Here is an 18,348-nt window from a genome sequence, read left to right on the forward strand (position 1 = left end):
TTTATTTTATGAAATGTAAGAGAAAGCAGGCAGTGTGGTCACGGTGCTAGTATGTTGAGAGGCTTGTAAACTCTCCATGCTGAGGCAGTAAGTCTGATACTTGTCATCTCAGACCTTCAGTAATCTGTGGTGTTTATCACCCAATTTTGTATATATTACCAGTCTATGCCAGTCCCTCCTCCCTGTTAGAGGAGCTAATTAGAGAACAGACTCAAACTGGTTGAGATGAAATGCAGATACCACTTTTGGAAGAAAAAAAAAAGAACAATTTGCACGGAGATCCTCATCTCTGAAAACAGAGAGCCCGAAGCTCTGAAACCCTACATGCCAACTGAAGGTGTCTTTTCCTGTTGTCTCACCTTTGTTGGTTAGGTCTGAACCATCCTTTCCTGATCTAATATGGATTCTGCAGCCTGAATACATCAGAAACTAGCTTTCTACAAGGAAAACTACTTCTTGGCATAGCTGTGCTAGTGACTTCACCATCCAAGGATGTGTGTTTACATGCACTAGCCATTCACTCATCTCCTGGGATGTGCGTAGGAGCGTGCCTTACAGAGACAAAGTCTCCAGTACATCTATGAACCATGGAGGGGAGTTTGGTACCATCAGGCTAGTGACTGATAAGAGATTCTTGCTGGAAGCTCACAAGGCTTCACTGTCATGACTGTGAATAATCTGCTGGACAGAGGTACCACAGCTGGTGATTGGTCCATGTGTGTCACCTGACCCAGAGGAATGCCAATGCTGGGCATGACAGAGAGAAACAGGTTTTGGAGAGGAGAAGAAGATTGAATGGTGTATGGATCTCTCTCAGAGGAGCTAGAGACTAATTTGCCCCAAACACCTGTGAACTGAACTCTGTGCTGAGCACTGCATGAAGTAAAGTTCATCCACAGCTCTGTGGTTTTCCCAAAGACTGTGTAACCAGCTGCACAGAGCAGGGACCTTGGACTACACCTGATCTATTAGGGCTCACAGGTATTCAACTGGTGCCTAGAAGAGAAGCCGGTTCTTCACATCACCTGGAGTCTGGGACCTACAGACTGCTAGGGTGAGATTTGGGACTTTTCTTCTTATGGCTCAGGTTTTAGTTAGCTTTGGTTTTTGCCTGTAACTGATTGGTTGTCCCAAGACTTGTGGTCAGTGGCCTAATTCTGCTGCTGCTGGTAATCTTTTCTCTATTTTCCATATTATTATTTTTATATCTACAATAAATAATAATATATTTCCATTTTGGCATTATTCCTTTCATTGGTGCACAGCCTGACAAGAGTCTAAGGGCCCTATTTAGGTACTCTCATATCCTTAGCAAATGAGTCCAGAATAATTGGTATTTAGTGATTATCTGATTTAGAAGTACATACACACCAAGAATGCTGTCTTTAGCATAGGATCATTCAAGGAAGTCTTCTGGAGTGGCAGAAAAGGAGGCTTCTGAAGAGCCCAAAGGACTAAATTAAGATTCCACTTTGGACATGGTGTATAAAAAAAGAGAGGCCACAAGTGACCCACTTCCTGCAAGAACTGAACGATATCTGAGTGAGCCACACGAGACGTCTTCTGTAGTTGGCCCCTGAAACAGACCAAAGCCGCAACCTGAATTTTTGAGAACCCAATGGCAATCCTTGCAACACCTGCTTGCATAAATGCTACGATGTGCACGATCTGAACAGAGAAGGGAGAAAATCTGCGCTCAGAACACCAACCCTCAAACATCCTCCACACCTTCGCATATGCCATGGATGAAGAGTGTTTCGAAGCCTAAAGCACAACAGCAATGCCCAAATTAGAATAACATAGGTGGAGGAGTGGCCTAATGGTTAGGGTGGTGGACTTTGGTCCTGGGGAACTGAGTTCAATTCCCACTTCAGGCACAGGCAGCTCCTTGTGACTCTGGGCAAGTCATTTAACCCTCCATTGCCCCATGTAAGCCGCATTGAGCCTGCCATGAGTGGGAAAGTGCGGGGGGGGGGGGGGGTACAAAAATAAATAAATAAACCTTTTCGTCTCAACCAAGCCCTTTCCACGGCTAAGCCGTAAGACCAAAAGGGCACAGATCTTCCATGAGCAATGGACCTTGCTTCAGTAGGCTGTGTACCTGTGGAAGACAGAGAGGACCCCCTTCCAGCAGCTGAATCAGGTCCACGTAACATCATTGCGAAGCTCTGGAGGCATTGAGCGTTCTAGCTGATTATGAGGAGGATTTCTTGTCCGAACGAAAGGAAAACTGGTGTGCCTGAAAGCATGACTTCTGACCATATTGCTGTCAAGCAGGCTGATACCATCTGTCTCAAAACGGATGAACAGAGGATTTCGGCTTTTCCTCCAGCAACCTCTGTGGCTTAGTTTCTCCCAGTTCTTTCACCAAGTTACTGAGATTTTCTCCAAATAGCCACTTGCACCAAAACAGCAGTTTAACTAGATGTGACAACACTATATCCACTGCCCAATGCAGCAACCAGAGTTGCTGAATTGCCATGACAGCCAAAGACATACTGTGGGCCATAACCCATAACAAATCAAATAGCATCCACCAAGTAGGCCAACCCTTCTTCCAGCTGCTGGTTATGACACCCGTCTTGCATTGCTGACTGCTAATGCCACTTCAGGAATGCTCTTGCCATAAACAAGCTGCACACTGTTGCTTGAAGGCCTGAAGAGGCCACTTAGAAAGCTTGTTTCAGCGAGCCTTGTAGCTTCCAATCCTGTAGGTCTTTTAGGGCAACGCCCCTTCCACCGACAGGGTGGTCTTCTTAGTCATCACCATAACCAGGGACCCCACCTTGGGAAGCTGCATCTTTCTCTACTGGAACTAATGGGTTGAGGTAAGCAATGGCTCTTCCCACTCAGCCTCGCGTCTGGCGAGACCCATTCTGCTGTAATTAGGTCCTGAATGTCTGAATGCATTGGAAGGCCTTAGAAGGACCTCTAAGCCCTCTAATGATCAACAAAGGTGGAACTCCCAAAGCCAAAGCAGAAGGCTCCTCAAAGGAAAGCACTGCCAATGCCTCAGAAATAAAATCACCTCAGTACTTTTGGATCATCTCCCTCCTCAGGGAGGAGCTCTCCTTCCTCTAATGGCGCTCGTTACCCTCCTGCATCAAACTGCACACCGGCCTTATTGGGAATCCAAAAGACCCTGGCACATTTGGATGCTGTGCTGAATCTGAAGATGTGCTGCCACTGTTTCCTCCGTGTCCCAAGGGATTCCCGGCTTGCATGCACTGCAATGCACCAACACCCGCTGGTGGGTCCCACAGCAGGAACATCGCTTAACTGCCTCCACAGGAGTCGCCATTCACCTTGACTGTCACCAGTGCAGCACAACGCAATCCCAAGTGGTGAGTCAGATTTCTCCCATGCACAGAGTAGAACTTGCAGCCCCTCCAAATGGTTCGCAGTCACATCTTAGTTTGACTTACCACTGCCAGCAGCTTCTCCATGCTCAGTCTCCCAAATCTTACCACAGATGATAAAGGCTCAGGATTAAAACTCTGTCTCACACTCTCCAGAAAACCTCTTTCCTTTTTTTTTTTAAATATGTTAAGGTCGTTGTGCTGGAAAAGAAGCTCCACAGGAAACAGGGAAAGAGGTGAAGGCAGGGAAGAAGTAAATTCGTAGGGTACCAGAGACAGGCATCTGAAGACCTCCAGATATGACTCTGCAGACTCAAGCCACCCACAAAACTGAACTGGGGACCAGATGACCAGGAGCAAATCACTCAGAAACAAAGGCTGAAAAGTGTGTCCATCCAACTGTAGGAGATAGAAAATACTGAGAAGCAGGACTGGATATTAAGAGAGATATGTCTCAGCTCTATCTCCACATGCTGTTTGATGGACACAGCTACCCACAGGCTCTGGAATAGTGAGAAGCTACGTAATGGAAACTATCATTGTTTTGTTACACTGAGGTGGTGCATGCTTCTGATGCCCGACACAGTGACTGACTGGTTCCTCATTTTGTCCCACTGCATTTGTCGATTTGTAGTCTGCAGAATCATGAGCACAGGTCATCACCCCAGCACAGGTCAAAAAGGGCAGAGGCTGACAAGCCGGTGCGACTCTGGAATCTATCAGAGATTGAGAAGCCTGTAATTTATTAAAGAACATGAGCCTGTGTAAACTCAGGAATTTATGATCTATTAGGATACCCTTACGGGCAAGCTGGTGTGGGAAAGGTACAATTATGGATGGACAGAAGAATGTGATTTAGCAACTTAAGGGAAAATAGATGGTGAGAACAGAATGATCTCTGAGGAAGGTAAGTGCTGAAGTAATGTGAAGCATTGCTTAACACAAAAGGTATATAAACAATTGAACCAGAGCATTACGTTGGAGAGGCAGTGGCAGACCATATGTTTGTGTCCCCTGCTCTCCACATGAGAAACTAGCATTTGCAATTGTAACTTCTTCTTGGTAAGTAATTAAAGAATTGCTTTTCTCATACGTGTGGCCTTCCTAGTCTTTTATCTCCCTAAATTGCGGGTGGTTGGTAAGTACTAATTTGGGGAGGTGGTAAAAAGACTAGTAATATAAAACAAGTCCTACTTGAAGCCTGAATGACTAGTGCATCGCTAAAAATGCAAAATAAGCTCAACCTGTCCCTTGTGATTGGGAACTCTATGCCCAGTTGGAAAGAAAGTGTTGAAGTGTGACAGGTAAGCAGGAATAAGGTTAATCTTATTAATGAAATCTAGGGAGATAAAATGACTTGGACAAGATCACACAGACAGTCAAAGAGAGATAAGGTTTGAGCCCACATCTCATAAGTTCTGGCTTATACGCTTGATGTCCTAACCACAAGGATATACTTCCTTGCATTCTACATGAATGAGGACAAGGATGTATAGTAGGAAATCCAGTCATGTAGCTGACTGGGAGAGGTTTAAGACAACGCCAAAAAACACAACCAAGGCTCACTGAACCAAACTGCATTGTAGGACTGTACTACCGTTCAGCAGCTAAGGAGAAATTTGCAGAATCCTGTGGAATGCCCTTCCTAGGTTTTTATGAAAGGAAAGATCATTGAAACATTTAAATGATTATTAAAGGCCCATTATTTTACTGCTGCTTTTGGGATTTCCATTTCTGAGAGTTAGTAGATATCAGATCCTAGGCATCTCTTTTCTGTTTAAGTGGTTTTGCATGTATGTTCTTTCCTATTGTTTTTTGGAATTCTTTTAATTGAATTTCTTTTTAACTATTAGATATTGTACACCACTGTATTCTTGTGTAAAGTTAAGCAATATAGCAAGTTTAATAAATTACAACCATACACATAATATTATATATCAATAGCCCAATGCAATGAAGTGTGAAAAAATTAATTATATCCTACAAAATTTTGAATGGTATGCCACTATTTGCCAAGCAATTTAATGGCATAGATTGTGTGAAAGGAGGAAAATGGCAAATCTGCCAGTTCTAATGTTCAGTCTAGAGCAACAGGCTGAGAACCAGAGTTCAAATCCCACCTCTTCCACTGACACTCCTTGTGAAAGTGGCTTATCTCAAGTTGCCTCAGGTACTAATATAGACTAAGTTATTCTGGAAAGGGAGTGGCCTAGTGGTTAGGGTGGTGGACTTTGGTCCTGGGGAACTGAGTTCGATTTCCACTTCAGGCACAGGCAGCTCCTTGTGACTCTGGTCAAGTCACTTAACTCTCCATTGCCCCAGGTACAAATAAGTACCTGTATACAATATGTAAGCCGCATTGAGCCTGCCATGAGTGGGAAAGCGCGGGGTACAAATGTAACAAAAAAAAAAAAAAAATTACGTAACGGGATGTAGTTATCAATGTGGGCTACTATTAAGAGGTGCTATTTTACCACTAACTTGTGCTATTTTTGCAGGTACCATTTTGTGCAAAGAGACCTAGTTACGAATAACTGGGTCAACAGTAAGATACCCCATCTTAACAGTAGCTCATGTTGATAACGTCCCCTCTTAATTAGGAAGATGGACTAAAAATCCACAATTATTATTAGTTGAAAACAACATTGAAAAGTAGGTTTGTGAATATAGCACAAAAGCGAACATCTGAATGATTTCTGCCTGGGTCATAAAAAATTTAATTCTATAACTCCCCCCCCCCCCCAAAAAAAAACTATGAGGAAATGATGTGCAGAAGGAAAGGGGGGGGGGGGGCGGTTTTGAAAAACTTTTCAGTTGATGGAAAGTGCTGTTTTCTACAGATGCTTTTGTGCTACACAAAAGTGATAGTAACAGAGATCCTGTGGGACCAGTGCTGAGGACATGGCTGAGCTCGAACCTGCTGAGGCCGGCGCTGAGAACATGGCTGAGCCAGAACCTGCTGAGGCCGGCGCTGAGAATATGGCTGAGCTTGAACCTGCTGATGTCCAACGCTGCTCGCAAATGCTCTCAGCAGCGCAGCTTGCTTCACCTTCCTCTCTTGAATCACCTTTAAGCAGCCAACTGCATCAATCTGAAAAAGCTGGAGAGGGGAAGAAAATGAAAGCTATCAGTTGGACACTCAAGACCTAGCACAATATCACCAGAACCGTTTCAAAACCAATGTCCATTACTATTCTTTGACTTTGCTGCCAAAAACGTTTCATCAGTTGCTCTCTGTCACTTCCTTTTGCAAATATATTTTGTGTGTTTGGTAGGGGACCACCTCATCCTCTCCTTGCATATACATATACTCTCTTGCATGGATCTGGCCACTCAACACTAGATTTTAAAAAGGTACAGAAGTTAATTACTAAGGGCTATCACACTACTATGTATTAATATGCATCACTGTGTATTATTTACTGCAGGTCCCATTTCATGGAAAATAACAGTGTTAGCACGCTTTAATAAATCTAGCCCTATCAGCGAAGTAATTACCTAAGGTATCTTGTTAGCTACATTTGAACCACTACTTGATGACTGGTATTTTATTTTTGTTATTATTGGTCATTAATTTATTTTAACACATTTCTAACCCACATTAACTATATAATCTACGCAGGTAACAGTCAAACATACACATTAAAATCTTTACATAGAAACATCACTTAAGACATGCATGGCAGCAACCTGCCAAGACAAAGTGCCTTATACACAAAGACAAAAAACCCCAAAATGTTCTCCTATTGAAGTGACTTACAACAAATGGCCATATAATGCTCACTGACTAGCACTACAAACCCTATTCCTCAGGGAAGGCCTGCTTGAAAAGATGTGCTTTTAAATACTTCCTAAAAGATTCTACTGGAACAATCTGTCTCAGCCCTTGTGGCAAAGCATTCCAAAAAACTGATTTGAGGATGATTCTCTGCTAGCCAGACCTGGCAGATGGCACCCTGACATAATAGCCCCAACAAAAACAACCTTGTAACAAAATAGCCCCTAAAAATATAGCCCTTGACAAAATGGCAACCCCCACAAAATATCCCTTGACAAAATAGCCCCCTAGAAAAAAATAACACATCATAAAAAAAAGATGATAAATTACAAGTGAAATCTTCACTGATAAAGGCTCCTACCAGCATTGCATTGTAAAAAGCATATATAAATAAACAAAATTCTATAGCTACCAAGTGGTACTCATGATCTGTTGTGCTGTTTAAGGAAACTATTTTTCCATCATCATGATAATTAATAAAACCCAATATTGTCATCATTTTCATAGTCTTACCAACCTTATCCTGTTTGGCAAGGTAAGATTATTAGGAAAAAAAATGCAGTGCCATATTCTGGGCAGCCTGCTTGGGCCCTTTTGTTGGGGGGCTAATTTGTCAAGGGCTATATTGTGGGCAGCCCGTTTTGACAGTTGCTGTTATGTCAGGGGCTATTATGTTTGGAGCCTTTTTTTGGGGTTATTTTGACTGGGTACCCTGGCGGACAGATGAAATATCCAAAAGACGTAATCCAGTGACCTCAATATATGAGTCAAATGATCAATTCTCAAGGAAGCAACGCAAAGAGGTACACTGGTATTAAGCAGGCAATTCTACAACTGGGCACAGTACGAAACTATTCTATAATAACACCTGGGTATCCAGGTGCCGTTATGGAATACTAGTGTAAATCAGAATTGGCGTGCCTAACATTTAGACACCTGCAGTTACACCAGTCATAATAACTGTACATAAGTACATAAGTATTGCCACACTGAGACAGACCAAAGGTCCATCAAGCCCAGCATCCTGTTTCCAACAGTGGCCAATCCAGGTGACAAATACCTAGCAAGATCCCAAAAAAGTACAAAACATTGTATACTGCATAAGTGTAGCAGGGATGCATGCAACTTACAGTATTCTGTAAATATGTGTTTAACTGGAAGCCTTACTCATTTATATGCCCCCCCCCCCTTTGTTTTTACGTTCTTTGGTGGCTATTTTAGAGGCTCTACTCTTGTTTTGGACATCTTAAAACTGGCATTACTGCATGGATGTCCAAATCTCAATTTTACGAAGGCAGGATATGGACTTCTAACACTGTAGTACATCCATATGGCAAGGGGGCATGATCTGGGTGGGACTAGGGAGGGCCCATGTCCCTTGTTTTAATCCATTCATATTTTGACGTTTGTAAAATGGATGTTTATGCTGGATGTTTCCAGCACATGGATGTCCATCTCGCATGTACTAAAGAACAGGATGGATGTATCCTGCTCTAAAAGAAATGTGTCCTTTCTAAAATGCAACTCTGTGTAAGTTAGGCGCACTGTTACAGAATAGCGCTTAGGCGCCCTGCTGGCACTTTCATGGGTAAGTGTATAGTAATGTCCATTAAGTACTAGCATTGTAAACATTTACAATCACAAGGGACATACAAATGTGGGCATCTGAATGTATTTATTACAAAGGTTTGATATACCACATATTGAATGATAGTGCTGCTAAGTGGTTTACAAATTTCTTAAACGTAATAGAAAAAAGGAATGAGAGAATAAAGGTAAGTCAGGGAGGAGGGGTAGAGTAGGGTAGGGCAGGGAGAAGGGGCAGGAGAAGAAGGGTAAAACAAGAGGTCACAGAATCCACCAGTGTTGCTACGCTCATATTAGCCATTTCCTCAAGCCACTTCATTGGCTCCCTGTTTAAGCATACAGTTCAAACTCCTCTTATTGACTTACAAGTGAATTCACTCTGTAGCTCCTCAGTACTTCTCCACTCTTATCTCTCCCTACACTTCTCCCAGGGAACTCCATTCATCAGGTAAATCTCTCTTTCTGTACTGTTTTTCCTCCACTGCCAACTTCAGACTCTGTTCCTTTTATCTTGCTGCACCATACGCCTGGGATAGACTTCCTGAATTAGTATGTCAAGCTCCAGCTCTGGCTGTTTTCAAATCTGGACTAAAAGTCCACCTTTTTGAGGCTAATGTAAACTCCTATTCACTTGTTCAGTACCCATGTCTGTTTTATAATGCCCACCTTAAGTAATTTCTCTTACCCTTTATTTGTCCTGTTTGTCTGTCTTGATTATATTGTAAGCTCTGTTGGGCTGTTTCTTACATGTTCAGTGTACAGTGCTGCGTAAATCTAGTAGCACTATAGAAATGATAAGTAGTAGTAGTAGGAAGGGGAAAAAACACGACAACCTGCTGTAGATGTCTTGAAATAACCATGTTTTAATTCTTGTTTGGAATCATACAAATGGAGAAATTAGGTCTTACCTAATAATTTTCTTTACATTAGTCCTTTACACTATTCCAGAACTTCAGTATCTTTCATCTCCAGTAGGTGGATGGTCATAGCTCCGTCCTAAGCTCTGGATAGGTTGCTCCTGGTCCAGTTGGTCAACTGGCTCCCAGATGAGCTTACCAGACAGTCTTCTTTCAGGAGATCATCTCTAAAGGTTCCAGAGTCCCATCTTCTTCAGCCCGTGTCCTCCTCCAACTCCTCTCATTGGTCTGGGAAGCAAGGCTCAATAGCTAGCTCCTGAAACCAGCCAAAAAAAAAAAAAAGAAGCTGTTTTGCCTTTTAGTAGAGGCAGCTGTGTGTTCCAGCACAGTGCTGGAAGAGGGGCTGGTACAGCCAAGAGCCGGTAAGTTTTCCATCTATTTTCCTATCCAGAGCAGTACTCAGGGCAGTTTTAGCAGCCTCTCAGAGGGGGGCTCCTGTCAGAATGGTGGGGATTCCCAAGACTGATACATGATCTTCCTGGGGGGTGATGCAGCTCCCGCTGAGTCGGTCAAGCAGTGCTCCCACTACAGAGACCGCCATCAATTATCTGGCCGCTCCTCCTCCTGTAAGTCGAGGAAGATGAGAGAGGAGGTGAGGGCTTCTTAGGGCAGCATGCTGGCACTGGTAATACCACGGCCTGTGGATTCCCCTACTACAGCAGACAGCAGTTCGCTTTAGAATGAAGTGGGGATGGTGGCCATTTTACTTCCATGTGGAGGCAGCATAGGAACGGCCTCAGGGCTTCCCAAACAATTGCAGTCCACCATTTCTCCTTCTCATGGGCTGCCAGATTTGGCTGATTTGGAGTTCGTGTTAGTGCTTCATCAGGCAGACTTGCTGCACAAACATAGAAGAAAGACAGTCCCTGCTCAAAGAGCATACAATCTAATAGACAAAAAATAAAGTAAGCAAATCAAATCAATTAATGTGTACAGGAAGGAGGAGAGGAGGGTAGGTGGAGGCAAGTGGTTACGAGTCAAAAGCAATGTTAAAGAGGTGGGCTTTCAGTCTAGATTTAAAGGTGGCCAAGGATGGGGCAAGACGTAGGGGCTCAGGAAGTTTATTCCAGGCGTAGGGTGCAGCGAGACAGAAGGCGCGAAGTCTGGAGTTGGCAGTAGTGGAGAAGGGAACAGATAAGAAGGATTTATCCATGGAGCGGAGTGCACGGGAAGAGGTGTAGGGAAGGACGAGTGTGGAGAGATACTGGGGAGCAGCAGAGTACATTTATAGGTTAGTAGAAGAAGTTTGAACAGGATACGAAAACGGATAGGGATCCAGTGAAGCGACTTGAGGAGAGGGGTAGTATGAGTAAAGCGACCCTGGCGGAAGACGAGATGGGCAGCAGAGTTTTGAACTGATTGGAGAGGGGAGAGGTGACTAAGTGGGAGGCCCAGCAAGAAGCAGATTGCAGTAATCTAAACGAGAGGTGACAAGGGTGTGGATGAGGGTTTTGGTAGAGTGCTCAGAAAGAAAGGGGCGGATTTTACGGATGTTGTAAAGAAAGAAACGACAGGTCTTGGCGATCTGCTGGATATGAGCAGAGAAGGAGATAGAAGAGTCAAAGATGACCCCAAGATTTCGAGCTGAGGAGACAGGGAGAATGAGAGAGCCATCAACATAAATAGAAAACGGGGGGAGTGGGGAGGTGGGTTTGGGGGGAAAAATGAGAAGCTCGGTTTTGGTCATGTTTAATTTCAGGTGTCGTTGAGACATCCAGACATTGCTAATGTCAGACAAGCACGCTGAAACTTTGGTTTGGATGCAAGGTGAGATATCAGGGGTAGAAAGGTAGATTTGGGAGTCATCAGCATAGAGATGGTAGGAAAAGCTCTCAGCTCCTAAGAGGTCCCATTTGGATCCCTCTGCTATAGCCGAGAGGGATTCTCCTCCTCCACCTATTTTGGATGATGCTTCTGTCCTTTCTGAAGAACCTTTAATTAGCCTCAGCATCTTGAGGTCAGGAGGATGGTCCAAAGGTTATTTCGCAAGGAAGAGATGAGCACGTTGATCTCTGAGGCACTGGCAACACTTTCTGTTGGGAACCCTTCGGCTTTTGCCTCGGGAGGCAGGGGTCTTCTATGCTGAAGGGCCTTAGGGGCCCCTCTAAGGACCTCCCCATGGATCCAGATATACAGGAGTTGAATTCGGCAGAATGGATGACTCCAGACATGGGGTGAAGGTAGGGTGGGTCATGCCCCGTTTGTACCCCTTGTTGCTCAAGGAAAAAGAAAAGCTCCAGCTACCACGTGTGGACTCACTGGTGACGGCAATCACGAAGAAGACCACCCTTCCAGTGGAAGGAGGTATTATTTTAAAGGATATACAGGACAGGAAAATTGAGCAAGCTCTAAAACAATCCTTTGATGTGGTCTCCCTGGGTCTCCATGCAACCATCTGCAGCTCCTTTGTAGCAGGAGTTGCGCCAATTTGTCTAGGAGGAGGCCAGGCTGGCTTACTTAGCGGACATAATCTGCGATATGCTCCGGGCCTTGGCTCAGGGTATGTCCTTGGCAGTTGTGTCTCGGAGGCAACAGTGGTTGCAGAATTGAGCTGCAGATGCAGACTCCAAGTCTTGGCTGGTGAACCTCCCTTTCAGGGGCAAATGCCTCTGAGGAGGACCTGAGTAACATGGTCAAGGAGCTGGGAGAGCCTAAACTGTAGCACTTGCCTGAAGACAAAGCAAGAAGTTCCGCTTGTACAGCTGTAGGATCCTCCAAGTTTAGATTTTGGGAAAACAGGCGCTACAAATCAGGCTACTTGCAGTTGGAGCAGCCGTCGTGGTTTCAGGGTAGGCAGCCTTCCTTTTGTTCAGACAGGAAGTCCGCTCCCTAGTCATGGAGGTCCGCGGGGCCCTCCCATACTACACAACAAAGCCCACACCTCCCCACTGCCAGTGGAGGGTCATCTTCAAGGCTTCGTGGAGGAGTGGGCCTCCATTACATCAGATCAGTGGGTCTTGGATATTCTCAGGGAAGGCTACAAAATAGAATTCTCCTGCCCAGTCACACTGCTCTTCTTGAAATCTGTATGTCTAAAGGGTGACAAAGCATTGGCAGTTCAGGCAACCGTGGAGTCCTTGCTTGCCCTGGATGCAATGGTTCCAGTCCCTTGTGAGAAGCACAGATGGGGAGGATACTCAATTTACGTTGTAGTTCCCATAAAGGAGGGTACCTTTCGTACAGAGTTGGACCTCAAGAGTCTTCGGCCTCCCTTCCGTCTGGTTTGCCCAGACTGGAACCTCAATCTGGTTCTTTGGGTGTTGAATCTCTAAAGTGAGCTATATTCTGGCAGGAGGGCAGCCACTGACTGTGCTGAGGGAACACTCTATGAAAGTTGTCTTCACTCAGTAGACATTTTAATCTATATAGCATCCTTAACTTTAAAAAAAACCCACATTCCTAACCACTACCTTCAAATAACGAGATTCTGGGCAGTCAGTTAAATGTGATCTGGAAAGAAGTATAATTTGTGTTGTTGCTTCACTTAAGCAAAGCCAGTTAGGTGACATACAAGATCGAATTTTAAGCCAAACACATTTGATCAAGTTTTCCGCTAAAAATGTTAGCCTATGTTCACTTAGGCTCTGGCACTTAAGATAGCAGCGTTCATCTCAGCATTGTTTATTACAACTTCCATCACTCCAAGTTATGAAATTAATTTTCACAACAGAACTTTTTGTTACATTAGTCCTCTCCTATCTGCAGAAGTGAGCAGTTTAACAAGCTACCTTGGGTTTCACAAGATTCTCATAACATGGATTTTAGAGAACGTCTTTGCTGGATCATAGACATATTAAATCAGACTGTGATAATTGCTGATTAATTTACTTTGATTTTGGTTAAGCAATTATATTGTTTGGTTTTACTTGTTAGAACAGTCGTACTTGCTTCTGTTTTATTGCAAACCACTTTAAAACTAGTGGAATATTAAGTAATTAAATCAAATCTAATGCTGAACAGCAATACAGTGAATGATACATACCTGTAGCAGGTGTTCTCCGAGGACAGCAGGCTGATTGTTCTCACGACTGGGTTGACGTCCACGGCAGCCCCCACCAACCGGAACAAAACTTTCGCGGGCGGTCCCGCACGCAGGGCACGCCCACCGCGCATGCGCGGCCGTCTTCCCGCCCGTGCGTGACCGTTCCCGCTCAGTTGAATGACAAGCAAAATTGATCAAACGCAACTCCAAAGGGGAGGAGGGAGGGTAGGTGAGAACAATCAGCCTGCTGTCCTCGGAGAACACCTGCTACAGGTATGTATCATTCACTTTCTCCGAGGACAAGCAGGCTGCTTGTTCTCACGACTGGGGTATCCCTAGCTCTCAGGCTCACTCAAAACAAGAACCCAGGTCAATTGAACCTCGCAACGGCGAGGGTATAACAGAAATTGACCTACGAAGAACAACTAACTGAGAGTGCAGCCTGACCAGAATAAATTCGGGTCCTGGAGGGTGGAGTTGGATTTACACCCCAAACAGATTCTGCAGCACCGACTGCCCGAACCGACTGTCGCGTCGGGTATCCTGCTGGAGGCAGTAATGTGATGTGAATGTGTGGACAGATGACCACGTCGCAGCCTTGCAAATCTCTTCAACAGTGGCTGACTTCAAGTGAGCCACCGATGCTGCCATGGCTCTGACACTATGAGCCGTGACATGGCCTTCTAGAGTCAGCCCAGCCTGGGCATAAGTGAAGGAAATGCAATCTGCTAGCCAATTGGAGATGGTGCGTTTCCTGACAGCGACCCCTATCCTGTTAGGGTCGAAAGAAACAAACAATTGGGCGGACTGTCTGTGGGGCTGTGTCCGCTCCAAGTAGAAGGCCAATGCTCTCTTGCAGTCCAATGTGTGCAACTGACGTTCAGCAGGGCGGGTATGCGGTCTGGGAAAGAATGTTGGCAAGACAATTGACTGGTTAAGATGGAACTCCGACACCACCTTCGGCAGGAACTTTGGGTGGGTGCGGAGCACTACTCTGTTGTGATGAAATTTGGTATACGGAGCATGAGCTACCAGGGCTTGAAGCTCACTGACCCTACGAGCTGAAGTAACTGCCACCAAGAAAATGACCTTCCAGGTCAAGAACTTCAGATGGCAGGTATTCAGTGGCTCAAAAGGAGGTTTCATCAGCTGGGTGAGGACGACGTTGAGATCCCATGACACTGCAGGAGGCTTGATAGGGGGCTTCGACAAAAGCAAGCCTCTCATGAATCGAACGCTAAAGGCTCTCCAGAGATGGCTTTACCTTCCACACGATAATGGTAAGAACTAATCGCACTAAGGTGATTCCTTACTGAGTTGGTCTTGAGGCCAGACTCTGATAAGTGCAGAAGGTATTCAAGCAGGTTCTGTGCAGGGCAAGAACGAGGTTCTAGGGCCTTGCTCTCACACCAAACGACAAACCTCCTTCACTTGAAAAAGTAACTCTTTTTAGTGGAATCCTTCCTAGAGGCAAGCAAGACACGGGAGACACCCTCAGACAGACCCAACGCCCTCAACATCCAGGCCGTGAGAGCCAGAGACTGAAGGTTGGGGTGCAGCAACGCTCCGTCGTTCTGCGAAATGAGAGTCGGAAAACACTCCAATCTCCACGGTTCTTCGGAGGACAACTCCAGAAGAAGAGGGAACCAGATCTGACGGGGCCAAAAGGGCGCGATCAGAATCATGGTGCCACGGTCTTGCTTGAGCTTCAGTAAGGTCTTCCCCACCAAAGGTATGGGAGGATAAGCATACAGGAGGCCGGTCCCCCAATGAAGGAGAAAGGCATCCGACGCTAGCCTGCCGTGTGTCTGAAGTCTGGAACAGAACAGAGGCAGCTTGTGGTTGGTCCGAGAGGCGAAAAGGTCCACCGAGGGGGTGCCCCACTCTCGGAAGATCTTGCGTACCACTCTGGAATGGAGCGACCACTCGTGCGGTTGCATGACTCTGCTCAGTCTGTCGGCCAGACTGTTGTTTACGCCTGCCAGGTATGTGGCTTGGAGGAGCATGCCGAACTGGCAAGCCCAACGCCACATCCCGACGGCTTCCTGACACAGGGGGCGAGATCCGGTGCCCCCCTGCTTGTTGATGTAATACATTGCAACCCGATTGTCTGTCCGAATTTGGATAATTTGACAGGACAGCCGATCTCTGAAAGCCTTCAGTGCGTTCCAGATCGCTCGGAGCTCCAGGAGGTTGATCTGAAGATCCTTTTCCTGGAGGGACCACAGTCCCTGGGTGTGAAGCCCATCGACATGAGCTCCCCACCCCAGGCGAGATGCATCCGTCGTCAGCACCTTCGTGGGCTGTGGAATTTGGAATGGACGTCCCAGGGTCAAATTGGTCCGAATGGTCCACCAGTGCAGTGAAGTGCGGCAACCGGTGGAGAGGCGGATGACATCTTCTAGATTCCCGGTGGCTTGAAACCACTGGGAAGCTAGGGTCCATTGAGCAGATCTCATGTGAAGACGAGCCATGGGAGTCACATGAACTGTGGAGGCCATATGACCCAGAAGTCTCAACATCTGCCGAGCTGTGATCTGCTGAGACGCTCTGGTCTGGGAAGCCAGGGCCAGGAGGTTGTTGGCCCTCGCTTCGGGAAGGAAGGCCTGAGCCGTCTGAGTATTCAGCAGAGCTCCTATGAATTCCAGAGACTGGGCTGGCTGGAGATGGGACTTTGGGTAATTTATCACAAATCCCAGCAGCTTCAGGAGGTGAATAGTGCACTGCATGGACCGGAGAGCTCCTACCTCCGAGGTGTTCTTGACCAGCCAATCGTCGAGATATGGGAACACGTGCACCCCCAGCTTGCGTAGATACGCCGCTACCACCACGAGGCACTTTGTAAACACCCGTGGGGCAGAGGCGAGCCCAAAGGGCAGCACACAATACTGAAAGTGCTGTGTGCCCAGGCGGAATCTGAGATACTGTCTGTGAGCTGGCATTATCGGGATGTGAGTGTATGCGTCCTTTAAATCCAGGGAACATAGCCAATCGTTTTTCTGAATCATTGGCAGAAGGGTGCCCAAGGAAAGCATTCTGAACTTTTCTTTGACCAGGAATTTGTTCAGGCCTCTCAGGTCTAGGATGGGACGCATCCCCCCTGTTTTCTTTTCCACAAGGAAGTACCTGGAATAGAATCCCTGCCCTTCCTGCCCGGGTGGTACGGGCTCAACCGCATTGGCGCTGAGAAGGGCGGAGAGTTCCTCTGCAAGTACCTGCTTGTGATGGGAGCTGAAGGATTGAGCTCCCGGAGGACAATTTGGTGGAGGGGAGGCCAAATTCAGGGCGTATCCGCACCGCACTATTTGGAGAACCCACTGGTCGGAGGTTATGAGAGGCCACCTTTGGTGAAAAACTTTTAACCTCCCTCCAGTACGGACACTTTGAGGGCGGCTATGTTCCCATGGATCCAGTCAAAAGCCCGTCCCCGGCTTTTGCTGTGGAGGCGCAGGGGGCTGCTTAGGCGCACGCTGTTGACGAGAACGAGCGCGCTGGGCCTGTCCCTGTGCCTGACGAGGCCTTCGGGCCGGCTGGGTGTACCTACGCTTGGTAAAGGCATAGGGCACAGCCGCCCGGGAAAAACGTCCACCTGCTGAGGTGGATGCTGAAGGCGCCCGGTGGGAGAGCTTGTCGAGGGCGGTTTCCCGCTGATGCAGTTGGTCCACCAGCTGCTCGACCTTCTCGCCAAAAATATTATCCCCCCGGCAAGGGACGTCGGCCAGTCTCTGCTGGGTGCGGTTGTCCAGGTCAGAGGCACGCAGCCATGAGAGCCTGCGCATCACTATACCTTGGGCCGCAGCACGAGATGCCACATCACAGGTGTCATATATACCCCTGGACAGGAACTTTCTGCACGCCTTCAGCTGCCTGACCACCTCCTGAAAAGGCCTGGACTGCTCCGGCGGGAGCTTGTCAACCAGGTCCGCCAGTTGCTTCAAATTATTCCGCATGTGGATGCTCGTGTAGAGCTGGTAAGACTGGATGCGGGTCACGAGCATGGAAGATTGGTAGGCCTTCCTCCCAAACGAGTCCAGAGTGTGAGACTCCCGCCCCGGGGGCGCCGAGGCGGTATCCCTCGAACTCCGTGCCCTCTTGAGAGCAGAGTCCATGACCGCCGAGTCATGAGGCAATTGGGGCCGCATTAACTCTGGGTCCGAGTGGATTCTGTATTGGGACTCTGCTTTCTTGGGGATGGTGGGATTAGATAGTGGTCTCAACCAGTTCCGAAGCAGTGTCTCTTTGAGGACATTATGCAACGGTACCGTGGAGGACTCTCTAGGTGGTGATGGATAGTCGAGGACCTCGAGCATCTCAGCCCTCGGCTCATCCACAGAGACCACGGGAAAGGGAATGCAAATAGACATATCCCTGACAAAGGAGGCAAAGGAAAGGCTCTCAGGTGGCGAGAGCTTTCTCTCTGGTGAAGGAGTGGGGTCGGAGGGAAGGCCCACAGACTCCTCTGAGGAGAAATATCTGGGGTCCTCCTCCTCCCCCCACGAGGCCTCTTCCTCGGTGTCGGACATGAGCTCGTGCAGCTCAGTCCTCAACCGGGCCCGGCTCGACGTCGAGGCACCGAGGCCTCAGTGGCGTCGTCGAGCGGTGGACTCCCGCGTCAGCGGGGATGAAGCTCCCTCCATCGACGTCGACTCCACCTGCGTGGCGGTCGAGACCGGCGCTGCAAGCGGCGTCGAAGGCCTCGGCACCGGGCTACAGCACGCCGGCGCC

The 18,348-nt window shown here is 47.1% G+C and overlaps 1 protein-coding gene across 1 annotated transcript in view; it reads right to left on the bottom strand.

The window, feature by feature from the left end:
* SNAPC4 (small nuclear RNA activating complex polypeptide 4) overlaps positions 1-18,348 on the bottom strand; it is a 91,005-nt gene that overhangs the window by 20,381 nt on the left and 52,276 nt on the right. Inside the window, exon 16 of the mRNA XM_030206830.1 lies at positions 6,277-6,459. Within this exon, the coding sequence (XP_030062690.1) occupies positions 6,277-6,459 (183 nt within the window). The remainder of the gene's footprint in view (positions 1-6,276; positions 6,460-18,348) is intronic.

This window comes from Microcaecilia unicolor, chromosome 6 (genome assembly GCF_901765095.1).
Source record: "Microcaecilia unicolor chromosome 6, aMicUni1.1, whole genome shotgun sequence".
In the NCBI taxonomy this organism is placed as follows: domain Eukaryota; kingdom Metazoa; phylum Chordata; class Amphibia; order Gymnophiona; family Siphonopidae; genus Microcaecilia; species Microcaecilia unicolor.